Below are 20,319 nucleotides of genomic sequence, written 5' to 3'. Positions count from 1 at the left end.
CGTGGTCTTTTACGAAAACAATTTTCCATTTAAACACCTCTCTCACTAGCCTACACCTACCGATCCTATTCAGTTAATATATCACCCCCCATCTCTTCTAATTCCATCCTCTGCTCAATCCCAGCATACTCCTACCCATTCCTCCATTTCCCAACCTCAACATCAAACCAACCAACTTCCGCCTAGTCCCACCATAACAGCTAACTCAAGCCACGATGTTATTCCCTCACCTCACCAAATTCCTGCTCCGCCCACTGCCTTGGACAAACATCCGCCTCATCCCATGCAAACCCGGTTGAAATCAGGTATTCGCAAACCCAAGCCAATCCTCAATCTACTCGCCCAGTCCACCTCTCCTACTACTCCCACTTCATATAATCAAGCCATGAAATCTGACCACTGGCTCCTTGCTATGCACGCCGAATTTGAAGCTCTAACCAATCAAGCCACCTGGTCCCTCGTTCCAGCTCCGCCGAATAAACCGGTCCTCGGCTGCAAATGGACCTTCAAAACTAAGCTCCTTCCAAACGGTCAGGTGGATCGCTACAAGGCCAGATTAGTCGCTCTTGGTTATGATCAGAAGTTCGGCATAAACTATACGGAAACCTTCAGTCCCGTTGCCAAAATGCCGACCATCCGTCTACTTCTCACACTTGCACTTCAACAAAAATGGCCCATGTATCAATTGGACGTCGCCAACGCCTTTCTCCACGGCGATCTCCCGGAGGACATATACATGTGGCAGCCTCCTGGATTCGTCAACAAGCAGCAACCGAATGCAGTTTGCAAACTTCACAAATCTTTATACGGATTAAAACAAGCCCCGAGACAATGGTTTCAAAAACTCACAAATTTTCTGAAATCTCAAGGATTCATCTTCAGCCGGGCCGATCAGTCACTCTTAATTTTGGATACTGCAGATACTCAAATTTTTATTCTCATATACGTTGACGATTTTTTAGTGACAGGGAACAATTCCGTGGCCATTCGCCGACTACTCCAACACCTGCAGTCCGAATTCGCACTTAAACAGCTCGGGGACATCTCACTCTTTCTCGGCATCCAGGTGATTCAATCCTCTAATAGTTACTTTCTTTCTCAATAACACTACGCAACCAAACTTCTTCGTGATTCAGGTTTTGACTCCTGCAAACCGGCTCCTACACCGGTCATTCCAGACTCCAACAAACACGACACAAACGTGACTCCCTTCTCCGACCCGTCTCTCTATCGTCGTCTGGCAGGCTCTTTGCAATATCTCTCGATCACACGTCCGGACATTGCCTTCGCCACCAACCGCATTTGCCAACACATGCAGCAACCTACGGAACGTGACTATACCGCCCTCAAGCGCTTACTCCGGTACATCAGCGGGACTCGCTCTTATGGATTGCCGATCACTCGTGGCTCTCTCACTCTCCACTCATACTCCGACGCCGATTGGGCCTCGGACTCTACGGATCGCAAATCCATCTCGGGATTCTGCACTTTCATGGGTCCTAACCTCATCTCTTGGACCGTTAAGAAGCAAGCTACCGTAGAGAAGTCCTCTACGGAAGCCGAATATCGCTCCTTGTCCGCTGCCACTTTGGACGTTCTTTGGCTACGTCGCCTAGCCGCCGAGCTTCATCTGCCTCAACCAGCTCCAACGGTCATTCACTGCGACAACACTTCAGCCATAGCCATCGCCAAGAACCCGGTCTTCCACTCTCGCACCAAGCACATCGAGATCGACTACCACTTTATTCGGCAACAAATCTCTTCCGGCGACATTCAACTCGTCCATATCTCCTCCAAAGATCAAATCGCGGACATCCTTACAAAACCATTTACCATATCACGGTTCAATGAATTGCGCAACAAATTATCCATTCGGCCTCCGAATGCTTAATTTGAGGGACGATATTAGAGGATATACTTACCTTCAGCATTTCTGTAATTATTTACTTATTTGTAATTTTACTTTTCTTGCCATTTACTTGGCTTTATATTCTCAGCTCCTGTACACCAGGCATCACGATAATAATAATTCTTTCTTTCTACCGTATGCTCTCATCTTCCTCCTTGGCTCTTCTTGAAGCCATCTTCATTTCTTCTCAAAATCATTTGATATTAGATTTGAACATTCCTCAATTTCAACAATTTTGTTAGCTTGCTTCCTTCTAAATCGTCTACTTAATATGCAAAATTTCACTAATCTCGTTGAAGTCTTCCCTAGTCTACCTTATGTAACAACATAAATGAATATTGCACGTAAGCCAAATGTTACTAAAGGAGGATCCATAACTACCACTACTGCTTCAATATTTTGTATCAATATTTGATATTGAATTCATGCTTCCTCTTCTAGCACATGCAAACAATGCCAAGGTTATAACTCTCTCTATTCATACTAAGAAATTAATGTTCATGTTGTTTATAGCTGCCCTAATTCTCGATCATCTCTGTAATAACTCGTATTTTGACTCTGTCAAATAATTATTAATTCTTCCAAATTAGATTCTAAGGCATCACAATCTCTATTAAGATATGTTTATGCTGACTTATGAATCGAATCACCTTCGAACTAATAAAATGTGTTGCATTATGCTAACTCGGCATCTACTATGAAGGTGGTCATATTTTTGATTTGTATTACAAAAAGAGATTGGTGAGTTGGTATTGCTGACTAAAAATTGATTGATAAACAAACATGAACACTCACATACTCGGCTCGGCTCGGTTCGTTTGCAGCCCTATTCGTAGATACCGTTGTATATAATTCCTTCAAATATTAATCATATTTTTATATAATTTAAAATTTTAAATATTATATAAATAATTATAAAATATTAAATATTAGACATGCAAATATATATAAAAACAAAAAAAAAGCTATGTGGTAAACGCACCGTCGGTGCCTGTCGATACGCTCCGGCCTCCCTCATAGTACCAAGGGTTAGGGTTTCGCTTCTCCAGAAGGGTGATCTCTCAGCGTTTCCTGTTACCTAGTGATCTTTTAGTCTCTAGGGATTCCTCGTTGAGATGGGCATCGCCGATATCCAGGCGGCAATCAACTCCATCCCTGCCAAGAAGGAGGATCTACGTAAGGCTTTCGAGGAACTAGAATCATATTCCTCCTCCTTCACCTCGTTCACTCTGCAGTGGAGGGATATCGATGACCATCTCTCCGTTATCGAGAAGTCCATCGACAAGAGGTTCCGGGAACTCAAGGCAAAGCCGGCGCCAGAGAAGCCCACTGCCCCTGTTTCGGCAGCGAATGCGAAGGTGGGTCAAGATAGGCCGGTGATTGAGCCTCGTACGGATCTCAAGTACCACTGTGTTAAGATGGACGCTATGGGCCTGAAATCGTGCATTATTGATCGGAAGGACAATGCGGCGGTGCGTAGAGAACTCGGCCCCGCCCTTCTGTGTTCGCCCGACCCAGTAAAGCTGGTACTGGATTCGTTCGAGGGCTTTGTATCGTCTAGCGGAAAGACGCAAAGCGAGAATCAGACGATCAGGAAGACTTATTTGGTTATCTTGGAGTGCTTTCATGGATTGAAGTTGGAAGTCAAGCATTCAGACAAGGAGAGGGCGAGGCGGGTGGCGAAAGACTGCTACGATTTAATTAAGATTCAGAAAAATGACCATAATCGTCAAATTATATTTAATAGTGAAAAAAAGGAGAAAAATCACCATGTGGTTGTGTTAATGGTTTTTTTGCGTCTGATTGTTACGTTTGGGTTGCTCGAGTATTTTGCGATTGGTGATATTTTGGATGTTCTAGTCACGGTGGCCAGTAAGAAGAATATTGTTGATCTATGCAGGCATTCTGCACTTGAAGAAAAGTTACCTGGTAAGAACTGAATGGCCTTGTTCTATTATCTAGCAACACAACTAAAAATTTTGTTGATGAACTCATTTGTTAATTTGGTGGAACCTTCAAATTTGCCTTCTTTTTCCTGTAGAAATTATTAGTTCCAGACTATGCATGTAATTCTTATTGTGGAAGGCACAATGCATAGTTGTGTACTACAATCTGCATACATAGTTCTATATGTGAGGAATTATTATGTGAGCAATGCAGACTTTTCAAAAAACAAAACAAAAAAAGAGCAATGCAGAATGTAAGGAAAGTATACAACTGTGTATTCCATTTGAGTGGAGCACACAAAACTACACAACTATCCAAGTCGGTGGAGTACATAGTAAGCACACAATTGTGTTTTCTTGCATTCCTCACATAGAGTTATGTATGTAGGTCACACTTGATTATTTATTTATTTTTGCAGTTTTTTTTATCATGTAGTATCCTTTGGTTTTATGTTGATACTTTAGCCTAGTCTTTATTTCTAGTCTTTTTTATTGTTAAACATTTGTGGTGACCTTAAAATCATAGGAACATTTTAGATCATGTGTCAATAGGTTGTGTGGTGAATTTTTCGCAACATATTGAAGTTCATATTTAGGAGTTTGCATATTATCTATATGCTCAGTTATAGTGGTGGAATCATGGGTTGGCTGCCACCCCTAGAGTTATAGCAAAATCTTAATATCATATATTATGTTAAAAATATTTTTACTCAAACTTAAATGCACAATTATAATTTAATATTAATCAAATTTGAGATGAGTTCATGTGTAGAGTTTAGTGGACGAGTTCAAGTGATGACTTCAAGTTTGAGAAGAGTTCATGCTTTCTAAAAACTTAAGTATAAGATAAATAAGGTCGAATTTATTTCATCATTTGATCTGGCATTTATTATTCTTGTTATTATAATCTTTTTACAATTTATCATTCCTAATTTTAATATGTTATCCTAGCATTTTCATTTTTACCAAACTCAAGTTAACTATGTATACTTATTTATTGCTCATCAATCATATTATATAGCATACATGTTCAATTATAACTTTATAAGTTTTATATTGTCTCCATGATAGTCATATCTCAGAGTACTCTTGTTGCATTTCTTCATTTAAACTTTTCAACATTAGTCCAGTTCTCCTTTTATTTAGTTAATGACTTATTGTTTTATTTATTTATTTATTCTGATGGACTATTTGATGTAGCAGAATTACAAGAGCTTTGCCATTTCTTAGAGAGGGCAACTTCATCCGCTAGGCACTTACCATTTGTGCTCAAAATAAGCATTTGGTTTTAACTAATGATTGGAATTAAGTGATCTTGTTTGGTATGTTTATGTTATAGGGCTGTCCATGTAATCGATTATTCACGTTTAACTGTCTTCTCTTTGTGTTCCTATTACTGTGCGAATAAAAGGCCTCTTGGCTGATTACTAGTTGATTTTCTCTTCTGTTTCTGTGGTTATCATTATGCTTGTTTTGATGTAAATAGGCAGCTCATGTTGTGATAGGAAACACTTGTAGATCTCACGTATTTCCTATCAATCTTTGAAAAACAGCGAGCTTTCTCTACCAAAATCCACACCAAACCACAAAAACAGTAGATAATTTGTATTATTTGATAAAAGGGAAATGGAAAATAACAAGATACAATTGATCCTCTATTCGAGAGGAGGATCGATCTCTCCCAAATCTCTAGACGCCGCTAGAGCCCAAAGGAAAACCTAAATCTAAGATATCTCAAATTTCAGCCCAAATTCAAGATGCCCTAACCCTAGGAAAACAAAGTTTTTAATGCATACAAATCAAAAGGATATCCCTAAACAGTCCCTACATTCATATTTCCCTCCCAAATCCCTAAAAAATCCTTCCTAAAATGCTCCGTTAGCTCCTTCGGTCCGTGCGACTAGAGCAGGAGACGGAGACGTTCCGCCTTGTTCGCGCCTGGGCCAGTCCCGCGTGGACCTGCTGGACCAGTGTAACATGTTGTTTGCATTCTTTATTACTTACCTACTAAAAACATTAGCAATTGTGGATTGTTTCTGCCCAGTGTGAACAATGACACCTTCAAATATTTTGCTTTGGCAGATTTGATTAACAAGTTGAACAAGAAGGGGAGGCAACTAGATTCTGTCAAATTTGTTCTCGCTTTCAATTTACAGCACAAGTTTCCACCTGCATCTCTTTTTGAGGCTTATATAAAGGAAGCCGGTAAGGGTTTTCAGAAAAGGGCACTGCAGGGAAAAAATTCTGCCCAGCTCAAGGTATCTCACAAACATTTTAGTTTTTTTTTTTTTTAATTGAGATTTTGCATTCAAAATCAGTTTTTTTTTTATTATCTGGGACAGTCTAAAGCCATCTCAGAACAGATTATTGCTGTTAGAGCAGTAATCAGAGCTGTGAAGGAATTCAATCTAGGAGATCTATACCCCCTCGGGAGTCTTCAGAATCGCGTTCAACAGCTTAAAAAGCAGAGGTTAGAGAAGGAAAAACAGTGGTTAGAAAATAAAGGAATGTCGGTCCTTCCCGACGACCAGAACCAAAATCAGAACCAGAATCAGAATCAGCATCAACAACCTAACAAGCGGCCTCGGCCATCGGATTCTTCTGCAACTGTTCTTCGTCCATTGCCCCCACATTCCCAAATTCAGCCTCAACCTGGGCCGGTAAATTCTGCACCAACTGTTCTTCGTCCGCACCCACATTCCCAAATTCAGCCTCAACCTGGGCCGGTAAATTCTGCACCAACTATTCTTCCTGGGCACCCGCACTCCGAAAATCGACCGCAGTTGGGTCTGGTTGATCCATCTGCTTATATGGGTTTGGTTAGCTCGTATGGCTCGGCTGCGGCTCCACCCTTTTATGGTCTTGGCAATCCCATTGGACTTGTCGGGTCTCTCGGGCCACTCCCATATGGTGGCTACCCCGGTTCAGGCTTTCCTCCTTATAATCGACCACCCTATCCTTGATGCTCTGGAGGCATATATTCTTCCCATCTTCAGTCTTAAGATAGAACTTGCTTTTAGTCGATGAGTTTGATTGATTTAAAGGTGATGAGATGGCTAGCTGATTAATCCATTTGTGATAAAGGGATCAATATGGATCGTACGATGAAGTACTTTGGATTATATTAGAATGTATATATAATTGGAGATTTGAAGTATTGAGAGATGGGAAAAGTTCTGTTGCATTTTTCGACTATCACAATTGATGATCTCTACTAGCAATCGTCGTCACCATTTCTGTACTCCTATTAAGATCTATCTTTTGTTGTTGGGTTTGTAATTGTCCGCTTATGAATATCCAAAGTTCGTCTACCTATAATGAAAATCAATCAATTATTATCAGTATGATGGCTTCTTTAGTTGTGAGAAAGTGATATTTTTTGTATTTCTTATTCTATAATGAATTATTATAATTAGGTAGATTATAATTTTCCCCCTATATAAGTTTTTAATGTAAAATTTTTCTAGTCATCCATAATTTTTTTTTGTGTATCATGGATGTTTGCCATAAGTAAAAGATTTTAAACACCAACTTTTACCTTCATAAATGTTTTTAGCACGCAATTAATGAGAAGTTATAACTACCAACTAATCTTATGAGTTTAGAAACTTTACCATCATTTATTTAAAAAAAAAAACAGTAATTTTTTTAATAATAATTTAATTTTTTTTATCATAAAAGCAAATTTGTCTCAGCTCAAGTACTTAAAAATTTGATTCTTATTATTTTCGATTCTAATGATATTTTATGCCAACATAATCATTAATAGTTGATTTAGGACTGCTTTCTTAATGATTATTAAAGCAACTTTTAAAATTTTTATATAAAAAAAGTTATCTTAAATGAACTTTTTGTTTTCTTTTATTAAATGAAATCTTAGATTTCAATTAGGATAGTTTTCTTTTTTAATATTTTTTTAATGTAATAATTTTTTTGATGGACTTATTAATCACTTAGAAATTAAAAAAAAAATTCCTAAATTTCATTTGACTTTTCTATTTTTTTATTTATGTAATCTTATTTCTTTCATCATTATCATTATTAAACAACACAAATTAACAAATATATAAGGCATTATATATAAAGCAAAAATATATGGAAATAAAATTCAAAATAAATGTTTGGAGGGACCACAGCGCACCATGGCCTATCAAAAAAGCAAACAAGTAAACTCTACTGTAATATTGGAACAGAACAATAAAACAACATATTAAGAAACAAAGAGCAGAGTGGTCTGCAATGAAGATTCCAGCTCTAACAATGGCACATTTCTGGTTTGTGTGATTAGGGTTCCAGCTTCAGAGAGACGACTCGAGACTGTCGGTTTCGCTTGGCCATTCTAACAAACACCGCAGAAAAGCACGACGGCGCCCACCATGGCTTTCGAACTTCTTGCTCGCCTTTCAGACAAGCAACTGTGTGTAAACACAAGAGGTTAAACATATTGCTCCCTTGTGAGTAAAAACACAAATGGTTAGGGGAAATCTATAAAATGCATCTGCATGAGAAAATTTAGTAGAAATCAATTGAGACATGTTAAAACTGATTTCCCAGACAACTTTACGGGCGGTCGGATACATATAGTTGATCAAGCTAACTTGGATTAATGAATGATCCAGTCAATCTACTGATGTCTTAGGGAAAGTTTGGTTGGCTAAAAAAGAAATGCAGTGTAAAAGAAATACTTTTGAATTTTTTTTATGAATGTAAAATAAATGCATGCGTATATTTTTTTTATTAGAAGCAATGAATATCCAAAGATGGTGGTAACCGGCACACGGCAACGGCTGCTGACGACGGTGATGGACAACGATCATCGATCAAGTGAGCTTCTTATAGTATAAATAGTTCTCACTAAAAACTATGCAAGTTGGGTTTACTTTAAAAATGAACTAAAATGATTTTTACTACATTTACTTTACTTTGTATTTCTTTTTCATCAAACCAAGCATCAATATTTTCAAAACCCTTGCATTTGAAATACTTAACGGGGTTGTTTGGTTGCCTGAAAAAGGAATGCAATATAAAAGGAATATTTGGAGTTGTTTGGATGGAATGCATGACTTTACTTTATTTTATTTTGTTTGAAGTAAAGTGAATGCAATATAAAGTATAAAATGGTTGTGTCCGGGTGGTTGGTCGGCAGCAGTGGCTGGCGATGGCAGGTAGTGGTGGACTGTGGCCGGCTATGTGGGAAGCCGGAGGCGGTAGTGGCTAGCTGCAGCTAGGAGCGATGGCAGTGACCGATAGAGGGGGGCGGCCGGCGGCGGCTGCAATGGTCGTCGGCAATGGTCAAACAAGCAAGTGATCGGTGTAAACCGTTCTCGACCAAAACGAGTGAGAATGCTTTACCTCAAAAAATGAACTAGGATGGAATACACTGCATTTACTTTATTTTGGATTTGCTTTTCATCCAATCCCCCGAAAGTTAAAAACCCATACATTAGGAATAAAATGCATTCACTTCTATTTCAACCAAATGGCCTCTACACCACATTGTATCTAACCAAACAACCCCTTTAAGTTAATCTGCAATGTGTTTGGCAGTCATGTTATTTCGATGGCATTACTATATCATGTTTACTCACTAGGTTTATCTGTTCAATACTTCAATGTGCTTTTAACATTCGGGCTTGGGATGGTACAAACTGATTTATCATTACTTAAGCTTACCACACTAATTAGAACCAACCAAAAAAACCTTTAAGCTGCTAAATAAATCTCTAAACCAGGACATTCAAAAGCCATCAACATATTTACAAACCACTTAATTATAGACTAATCAAATACATATAATAAATAACAATCAAATACATATAATGATATTGATTCCATAATAATTTAGAATTGAGTGCTTCTTAATAGAACAATTTGGCTAATTATTTGGTAATTATGCACTAATGCGTAAACTTTGGATATTAATGATTTGTTTAAACTTTAGTCTGATGATAACATTACTTGCTTCTTAAATAAAATTTGATTGCAAGCTAATTTGAATCTACCAACAAAGTAAACTACTTTTATAGGAGTCTTTCATTTGAGATTTAATTTGAAACCATTCATTAAAATTTTTTTTGTTCACCATATACTTAGCCTCTTCAGCAACGCATATCCCAAATTAGACAAACTGTAAAAGAGTCCAATTAATGACAATAGACCTTATCATATGTTTGCTACTTTTTCTTTTATTTTAATTTGATTTGCATTTAATTAATATGGTACCTAAATTGGATTTGAATTATATTTCTTTTGAAATACTTGAGTCCTAGTAATAAACTATCGCTACATAAGTAAAATTTGAATTCTCATACATTTAAATAACAACTTGCAACAAACTCCATGTAACATAAAATCACTTTAGCTATAATTTAACTCTTAAATATGTAGCCTCTATCTCATAAAGTATATAAAAAACATGTGTGTAGAACAAGATTCAGATATGCCAAATATGCTTTTGTCAACATGAAAATTCTAATGCTTGTGAGCAATCGATATTACCAGATTGCTCTTATTTATGCTTTGTTTGGGACGGCTTTCTTACTACTTCTTAAAACAGTTTTCTTGTACAAATTTTTTTATTTTTTTAACTAAAAAGTTGCTTTAAGAAGCAACCAAAAAGCCGCCCTAACGAAGCCTTAGTAGTTCATTCGTAATGGCAGTAACTAAAATTACAAATCACACAAAAGAAAGAAGAAAAGAGAGAACCTTTAATGCGCCTTAGTTCCTTGCAGAGTGTAATGAAGTCTCCCCACTTCATATGGCATCGCCTGATAAATCGCAGAATCTGTTCGGTTGTGAACATGGATAAGCCCTCCAAGTACTCACCATTTACGCCATTCTCCTCAAAAACTTGCCGATAACTACCCAGGTTAATCTCCTCAAGCCACAAACTAACATCCTGAAAAACATGTTAGGCAAAGAAAGTATGTTTAACAACAATACATATTCAGTAATGAGTAGCAGCTCTACACCTGCTTCCCAATTACATTCAAATTCTCCTTTGCACTTGAGCAGCATATTACAACATCTGAGTTGGTTAATCAAGCCTGAAATTTATTTTATCTTATGTATGCAAAGAGGGTCGTTTTTTTTTTTTTTTGAAGGGAAGGGATGGTTTACAACAATAATATTTTTTCTCTGAATAATTCTCTGACCTTCAAAAGTAATAGTTGAGGGGCCAGTTATTTACACATTTGGCAATTATTACATAAAAAAAATGCAAAAGAAACGTTCAAAACAGGTTCAGTGCGCCATCTACATAAGTATTGATGTTCTTAACTAGTGTGAAGCTTCTATATTAAAGCATACTAAATAAATTTAGTTCTTAATACTTTTCTCATTATGATTCCATATTTCACAAAAGTTCCTTTTTTATATTATTTATATAATGTGCAACATTTTACTATTACAAAGCCTAATATTTGCTCCATAAAATCAAACTACACATAAGGAAATAGAACTCATAAGCAAAGAAAAATGAGGAATACCAAGAAAAGCTAAAAGTTGGAAGTTGCTCCTTTGTGAGGAAATTAAGAATTCTACATCAACATCTATTTGCGAGATAAAATTAGCATACCAAAAAGGCAGGGCTGTTCATAAGATGCCAAAGCAGGTACAATTAGAGGAAAGTGCAGCATAGCATCAACCATAATCTTTGCTCAACTCAGCCTTCGGGCTATTCTTCTCCCCTAATCCTTCTCATTGGACAATGACATCACCAGTTGACATCCAAGGGTTCAATCTCTTTAAGCGATTCTTAGTGATCTTGTCTTTGCAATTTGCTGTTTAAGCTTTGGTTACCTCATAGGCCTCTGATTTCTCCTTTTCTCACTTTATGCTTTCTAAAACAAGTTTTCATGACTTCTAGGCCTTCTTTCAGCAGATAATAGATGAAGATGTGATAATGATTTTATGCGCAGTCTTCAGCCATTTTAAGCTTTTTATGGTTACAGTTGCGAGTAAGAACTCGTCATGTGAATGATTATCTTGTAATGTGTTCATTTAATAGATGCTCCACCCACATTCCAGTTCCCTCCACTTCAGTTCCCGCAGGTTTCGTGCCCCACATTGGATTTCTTGCAGCTGCTTTCAAATCTCCCCTAATAACCACAAAATATCCCTTCTCTTTTTTTTTTTACCCTACTAACAGAACTGATGAAAATGTGTATACTGACAATTTGATAAATTATTTAGAGCAACGGGCCATCTATCACTGATTTTATATGTTGTAGAATGCTTTGTTATTTAGCAGTGACGAGTCCACTGGACTGTTACAGAGCACTGGATTAGTGTTAGACCGGTCCACTGGACCGGTCGAGCCGGTCCATACAGGACTGGCTTACGGGCAACAGAGGCAGAAATCCTCTGCCTCCTGTACGTGCCGATCGAACCACCAGGACCAAAAGAGCTATTTAGGAAGGTTTTTTGAGGGAGTTAAGAGGGAAATTTGAATGTAGAGGCTATTTAGAGATTTCCTTTTGGATTGTATGCTTTTTTTTTTTTTTTGATTGTATGCAATAAATAGTTTGTTTTCCTAGGATTAGGGCATCTTCAATTTGGCTGAAATTTGAGATCTCTTAGTTTTTTTTGGGCTTTAGCAGCGTCTATATAGAGATTTGGGAGAGATAGATCCTCCTCTCGAATTGAGGATTAATTGTATCTTGTTATTTTCTTTCATTCCATTTGATTCTTGCAATAAAATTATTGTTTCCCTGGTTTTCATTGGAGTTTGGAGGAAAATTCTCGCTGTTTTCTAAAGATTGCTAGAAAATTCTTGAGATCTTCAAGTGTTTCCTATCAATTAATCTCTATATTTAAATGTTATTATGTCAGCCATGAGATCTGAAATTTTGGGTTTTATTATGCCTTAGATTTTTTTTTTTCTATTTTGACAATATATCTCAATATCGAACAACTTACCACCCAGTAAAAAAACACGTCCAATACATAACAGAAATAAGATGGATACAAAGATACACGAACCTGGTATGGGGCACATGCAATTCATCCCTAGTTGCATCATCTTCAACAGAAATTGATAAAACAGAGCCAAAAAACATGGAAATCAGAAAAGATCCCAATAAATGTTTATAGACAATAAGATGATATTTAAATTGCCAGAGCACCTGGCATTCATATTTCCTAGGGAAAATAAAGTGGGACTATAGTGCTCAAGTTTTAGAGAAACGGCCACAGTTCACTTAAACTTGAATAGCGCGGTAAGAGATTTGGGAGTGTAAACCAAATTGAAAAGAGCAGTTAGGATTCTTGCTCAGCCAAACCAAAGGAAAATCCTACCCTAAAGCTTCCATTGTACATCTGGCAACTTAATTTTAAATTTTTCAACCATAGAAAATGTCTGCTTTCTTATGCTAGTCAATGTTAAGATAAGAATTACATTCTTCCATACTCTTTCCATTTTAATTCATATCCACAGTATCTTTGTGCAGCATGAAATTTCAGTACTAGTCTGTTTTCTTTGCACCTTGATTTTCTTCAAATAGCTTCATGTCCATGAAGATTGCATCAATAAACTTCATGTTTAAAAAAAAAATTGAAATTAAATAGGCTCCTTTAAATTGTTTATCAAAAAGAAATATCTATTTCTTCAATTCCTGCCAGCAGAATTGGTCATTGGTAAACAAGCATACACAGCAAATTATTCTTCCTCCCAATTAATCTTAAATAGCATAATTCAAGTCAAGCATGCATAATCATTCTCCACTAAATAACCCTTAGTGTGGATGTATATATAAAACCTACTAGGTCCAAGATGGATTTAAACAGTAACACCTAATGCTACACAAACAGTTGAGCGAGCCTGAACATTCTTTTCTAAAACCAGCCTAATGGGCAGCAAAGTTCCCCAACCACAATTCACCCCCACGCCCCCACCCGCCTGGCACCTGGTTGCACTCCAAAGGAGGGCCAATGTGAATATTAACTCTTCAGCAATTCTTCATTATCTCATATAATAATCATCAGTTCTGAAAATAGAAGCTCACCTACTATCAACTTGGAAACAGAAGGAAAACACAATCTACAGAAGGAAAACTTCACTTTGTCAAATATCTAATTTTTTTCCTTCTCCTTTTTCAATTTTTATAATCAAGATTATTCATCTAAGTGATCCATCATAGTTTTGAAATGAATGGCAACATAAAACCAAAGTTATCTCTAGAAAGGATATCTTTCATCTTTCTAGAGATAAGGAGGCGTAACAAGTTAACCAATGTTGTAGCTTGATGATAACCACCATTTCAGCTCAACAAACAGTTCTGTATAAGGCATTAAGGTAATGGATTATTCTTAACCCGCATTTAAGCACTTCATGTCATTTTCTTATCAATAGTTCTTTGTCAACTCTTAAAATCAATCATTCAAAATTTCTATATCAGATCAGAATTAATCAAACTCCAGGTTTCTTAGAGTTAAAAGATAAATAAATAATTAATTAACTAATTGCTGCTTACAGTTGAATGGAACTTAAAATGCTTTTAGAAGATATGAAGCAAGGTGTTCCCATGTTATGGCTTGATTCTAACCAACCTATGAGCTTGACAAAGAGGATATCTGCCGTATGCGATGGGAAGATTCTGTTCCAAATATATAACTTGAAATGTAACCAAGAAGAAAAAAGCTCATGCTAAAGGACCAAAAAGAAAAATTACATTAGTTTTCATAAAACTCAAAAGAACACAATCTACAAGAAGAACAAAGACAAAGAACTTGTTATCATCCATGTGGTTCTTCAGATTGCTTCTTCATCCAGTTGACAAAAAGTTTCATACCACCTCAGTGTAGAAAGAAACATGCTAATTGCCTCTTTTCCCCCTTAAAAAATCGTCATCACATGTAAAAGATAGAAGCTTTGACCCAGTAAAAGATCCATATCAACGGATAGATCTTTAAACTGAATTTTGAGGCGAGATCTATTCGAAAAAAATTGTCCTTAGCGAGCACCACTAAAGTGAAAACTAATCCATCTACAATTGCCCACCTATGATAGAAATTTCCAATAAAAGTAAAAATAATCGCCACCAGACATCCCTTTTAAGTTTAATAATTGCATGAATTCGCAATTATTGGGGGAAAATTCCCCAACTCTTTTCTTTCCCAACCCTGCAAAAAATCGTCAGAGCACACAAAGATCTAGCAATCGTCCGAAGGAAGAAGGCGATGAATTAGCATGTATATCAAACGAAGGAAGAACGATACCTCAACAGTCCATATGAAGAAATCCAAGGGCTCCGGTGGCAGACTCTTGTTCACAGCCGCCGCCGCCGCCTTGATCTTCCTTGAGCGAGAAAACTACAACTCCCAGCAAGAACATTATCTAAATCCGCATCAGCAATTCCAAAAACGAGCAGGAATAAAATCATAAACAAAGGGCATCTTGCAGGCAACTCACCATCGACGGCAATAGAGACGGCACAGTCCTCAGAGAAATGGCCCCAAATCGAAGGCTTGCATAAACCGGAGAGGCTCCGGCGACGAATGCTAGCCGGATTTGTCAGATAATCGCTAGAGACGATTCCGCCGACATCATCAATTTGCCAGAGAAGAGTGGGGAAGAGAGCGAGAGATGAAGAAGTGTACTTCTAGCTTCTCTTTTGCAGAAACGGCCAATTCTCTTTGGAATTTTTTTGGGTGGTCCGGGTCTTCCTGGTTCTAGTGAAGAACTAAACGCTGGTCAAATCTTAATGGCTTATAGTTAAAATGAGAATGGTCAAATACTCAACATGACAAATTTAGTAAGTCTAAAATCATGTATATCATTTATAGTTTATTTTCATATTAAATATTCGTGATAGAAATAAAATATATGGGTGGTAAAAATAAAATATGAGTGGCATATTTGATATTAACATAATATATGATGATATATGTGTAATATTAAAATTTTGTATGTTAGATATACAAATAAGAATGTATAAAATGATATATATATGTAAATCTCCATAAATTTTAAGATAAATAAGATATTTAAATAATTAATAAATGGTATATGATAAAAAATTTTAAAGGTCATTGAGGTCATTAATGGAGTGATATAAAATTTTGAGGAAATTTATCAAAATCTCATTTAAAAAAATTATAAATAGATCATCATTCTTTGTATGAAATAAATTTGGGGTTTGAATTTTGGGAGAGAGTGAAGATTTGATGAACTCTAATACTTTACCTGACATTCAATGTTTACAATCACTGCTTGCTATTGTCATCGTCTAACAATCATAATTCGATGTGTATCGCCTGAATGACATTGTCTGATCAGCCTGCTTGTTATATTTTCATCCTCCATCATCAAATCATCATCATTTTGACCATCATTATCTGACTGACGACTAACTATTAATGCCCAAACTAACATTATTGAAGGTCATCAATGCTTCTCCGCTAATTCTCCTGCATTCTATACTATAGTAATATGATATCAATCTTGAGTTCATTATTTTGTAATCATATCTTCTCCGAGTGAGAGGAATAGCTTACCTTTATAATTTTATTTACATAGTAGATAATTTCAACTGGATGAGATCTCGTGATTTTTTTTCTTTTTTAATTTGTTATCATGATTTTTTAATTTTTTTAAAATAATAAATAATAACTCTAGTGTTTCTTGTTATTTTCTCTTTTATCTATTTGTTTAGAGGATCTTCGTACATAATTAAGAGAGGTAAACTCTCACTTAATGCCACAAATTTCATAGAATACAACAATTATAATTAAATACTTTCAAACAATAATTCAATCCAAAGAATGAAAGTGATGATGAGTAGTGGAGGGAGTTGAAATTTAGGGGTGTCAATTCGGGTCGGCGGGTCGGGTTCGGGTCGACTATATGAGGAGAAAGACAAACTTATAATTAATATTATAAATGTATATGACTATATGAGGACAATCAATATAAAATTATATTTAATATTACAATAAATTATTTGTTAAATTTCAAAATAAAAAAAATAAGAAAAAAAAATGATACAAATAAGTAAGATAACTAAATAAAGAAATGAAGATCAATTCAATGACTTTTAATGAGATTAACATAAATTTCAAAGTTACATTCAATTTATTAATTTATTTATTTTAATTAAGCTTGGGCCATTATCAAACTTTTAACATTTTATATAAAATAAAATGCATAATTTAATTGTAATAAAATAATATTTTAATTATTTTGAAATTTTGTGATTTTCATGGTAATAAAAATAAAAAGTAATAGTAAATACAATTATTTAAAGATTATTAATCATATTCATTTAAGTTTAGCAAAAACAAAATATAAATGAGAAACAATATGAGCTAATAACATATTCAAATGGGTAATTTATTAAATATTTATTGAGGTATTTATAAATAATAAATATATATTTCATAAACATAAAGAAAAAGGATAATATTTATAAGGCAGGAAGAACACCAAAATAACAGAAATTAACAATAAGAACTTGTCTTCTGTTCTTTCCTGGATGGGCTAAGGATGATTCAAATTCTTCCTGAAACCACTGACCTAAGAAGATAATGGGATGTTTAAATCTGATGATGAAAATTTTGATAAGCCACCGAAAATCAATTCGATCGGTACAAATCTCGATGCACATTTGAATTAGAAACTTTCGAAATTAAATTTGGGAACATCTAAATTCCGATTTCAGTAAACTTATCATCGAACTAAGAACATATCGACAAGACGAATCCAACGACAGAAAACAAAGAAAAAAACAATCAATCTAAGCCCAATTGAGCACGAATCGAAGACCTGAATGAAGTGTAGTTGAAGACTTCAAAATATTAATTGGATAACCAAATAAACTCTAAATATGGCATATTTCTCATGCCGTGTTAGAAATCAAAATAGCATGTGTTGTGGGGGCTACTACTCTATTGCTCAAAATAGATTGGGCATTTTAAACCGTCGGGCAATTGCCCATGCTAATCACATCAATTAAGATGAAGGGTTTGTTTGGGGTAGTTTTATTGTTGCTTTGCTTTTGGACAACTACTATAATTTTAGTTTGCTATTGTTTTCTTTCTTTTTTATTATTATTTTTTTAAAAAAAAAAATTTGATGGTTTATGCAATCATTATAATAAAGTTGTTTTCTCACAAGCAACATCACAATCAATTTTATAAAATACTACAGTCATCTCAAATATAACCGAAGTCAAAATCTCACGCACTTTCGATCATTTTTGTTATCTTATTTGATTAAATGTTTGGATAATGAAATTGAAATTAAGTGCAAATTAGAGCATAGTTTAGCACTAATTGCATTTTCATTTGGAAATTAATCTCAACTACTCTAAATTTTTAGATTTTGTTTAAATTGCTTAATGTTGGATAATTAGCACTAAATTACTATAATTATTAATTAGACAACTTTCCTATGACAACTTAATCACATAAAGTATAATAGCATGACACCATAAACATAATATAAAAACCTAAGCTAACATTTTCATGATTGGGCTTTCTTGTGCTACATTAATGTTCCTAGCCCACCAAAAAGCTCTTATATCAAGGTGGTTGAGAATGGCCCAATATAACGGTGTAAGTCAAAAGCCAACTTATGGGCCAATTATGGTTTTGCTTGATAAATGGCTTTCGTGCTCAGCTCGATGAGCTAAGTAGTTAAGTTTGAGTTAGCTCCGACTCGATTCGTTAGCTCTCGAGTAGACTCGCATAAATAATATTAATGTAAAATATACTTTTAAGTCTATTAGCATTTAGGAGCTTCATTATAGAATTTTACAAATATTCAAAAAATTATATCACAGTTTCACATACAAAGTGATTATTGGTTACTTATCTTTTATTTTTTATTTTATTATTATAATTATTTGAATCATAATTATTTTCTCTCTTTCATAATAAATGAGTTAGCTTGAGAGCTGATTAGAACTCATAAAACTCATCTTAAGCTCGAATATATATAAATTTTAGTTTTAGTCTATTTTATTTTGATTTTTTTTTTGGCAAAACAAACTATTTTTTGTGACTTATCATTATCTTAATTATGGCTTAAAAATATAACATTTTAATATTTTCAAATGAAAAGTTGTTAAAATGAAGCTCAAATTTGTATAAAAGATTAATTAAAAGAGTTATTTATATATTTAAAATCATAAATCTGAATCAAATTTCATTAAGAAAAATCAAATTCAAATAAAATTGGACACATATCGAGGCTCAGGCCATCACATTCAGCAAATAAACAATGTGGGACCCACAATATCCGAAGGAAATCCGCTCTGGATTCTGTAGAGACTAGAGATAGATGCTACTCATAATCGTGGACCCACATGCGACACCTTTTAAGTCTGATGAGATTGGATCCTAACAAAGTATTCAAATAAATTTATCCTGAATTTTTATTAGGTCTGAAGTCCTGACGTAGCTCTACGTTCAGACGCTAGTAAAATATCGCCACGTGTTCTTACTTTTTACCGCGCTATCCGACGACCTGACCCGACCCGGACTAGACCCGGGATTGCTAAGTATTGGCTGATTTGTGCAGACCGGGATATTATTAGGTATTGCTCGATATTGTTCGACAACAACAAGAAATATTATTCTGTCAAGACCAATACTGAGCAATACCCCAGTTTTGCTAGGTAATGATCGGTATTGCTAGGTATTGCTCGGTATTGGTCTTGACAGAGCGATATTTTTCATTATTGTCAAGCAATACCTAGCAATACGCGAACATAGCAATACCGGGTTCCAGTCCGGGTCGGATCGTCGAGCCGCGCGGTAAAGAGTAAGAGCACGTGACGACATGTTATTGGCGTCCGAACGTAGTGCCACGTCAGGACACCAGACATAATAAAATTTTCTCTTTTAGAGAGATTATTAAGTGCGTAGTCTAGACACATAAAATTATTCAGTTATATGATTATGAATAGTAAAAGCTAAAAATATAATTACTATTTATTATTGTGAGGATAGATTATTCAGTTATTTGATTTACCACACATAATAATCTCTCTAATCTTTAATATATCTTATTGAGAAATATTTGTCTACCAAAAATAGGAGGTAGGGAGTCCATAAAAGATTTGGCACGTCGATTTGATCAAAAAAATTTAGGTTCAAATTGATCGTTTGAGAAATATGTCGAGTTCGATATGAAATTTCAATTTGTTTATCAAACAGGTCAGATTTGGATTAATCGTCACACCTTTTAACCATGAACTTGTTTAATTTTTCTTATTTAAAAATTTTTAATTGTTGGTATGTTCTTCTTATTTTTTATTAATTAATCCAAACTCTATAGATAATAAGTTATAAATTTTTTTTTTTTTTTTTGCGATGTATTTTGTGATAAAGATGAATTCACCTAATATAATAAAAAATTTACGTAAGGATATCCTGTCATAACTTTTGTCAAGATGGTATTAAATGTTCTTGAATTTGCATTATGATTAGTGAAATTCATGATATATATATATATATATATAT

General features: G+C 35.1%; 2 protein-coding genes across 2 annotated transcripts; one reads left to right on the top strand and one right to left on the bottom strand.

Annotated features, from left to right (window-relative positions):
- The first annotated feature begins 2,880 nt into the window (after positions 1-2,880).
- Positions 2,881-7,199, top strand: LOC110105280 (FRIGIDA-like protein 2). The gene is made up of 3 exons (XM_020834718.2): positions 2,881-3,838; positions 5,938-6,113; positions 6,198-7,199. The coding sequence occupies exons 1-3, from the start codon at positions 3,025-3,027 to the stop codon at positions 6,816-6,818; spliced, it is 1,611 nt and encodes a 536-aa protein (XP_020690377.1). The 5' UTR covers positions 2,881-3,024; the 3' UTR covers positions 6,819-7,199.
- Positions 7,200-7,910: 711 nt separating this feature from the next.
- Positions 7,911-15,525, bottom strand: LOC110105278. Its single transcript, XM_020834714.2, has 4 exons — positions 15,266-15,525; positions 15,073-15,165; positions 10,561-10,753; positions 7,911-8,270 (listed from the first exon to the last, which is right to left on the bottom strand). The coding sequence occupies exons 1-4, from the start codon at positions 15,266-15,268 to the stop codon at positions 8,140-8,142; spliced, it is 420 nt and encodes a 139-aa protein (XP_020690373.1). The 5' UTR covers positions 15,269-15,525; the 3' UTR covers positions 7,911-8,139.
- Positions 15,526-20,319: the final 4,794 nt, after the last annotated feature.

This window comes from Dendrobium catenatum, unplaced genomic scaffold, assembly GCF_001605985.2.
Source record: "Dendrobium catenatum unplaced genomic scaffold, ASM160598v2 fragScaff_scaffold_716, whole genome shotgun sequence".
Lineage (NCBI taxonomy): Eukaryota > Viridiplantae > Streptophyta > Magnoliopsida > Asparagales > Orchidaceae > Dendrobium > Dendrobium catenatum.
Note: the sequence above shows the minus strand (reverse complement) of the source record. Positions and strands in the feature narration are given on the sequence as shown.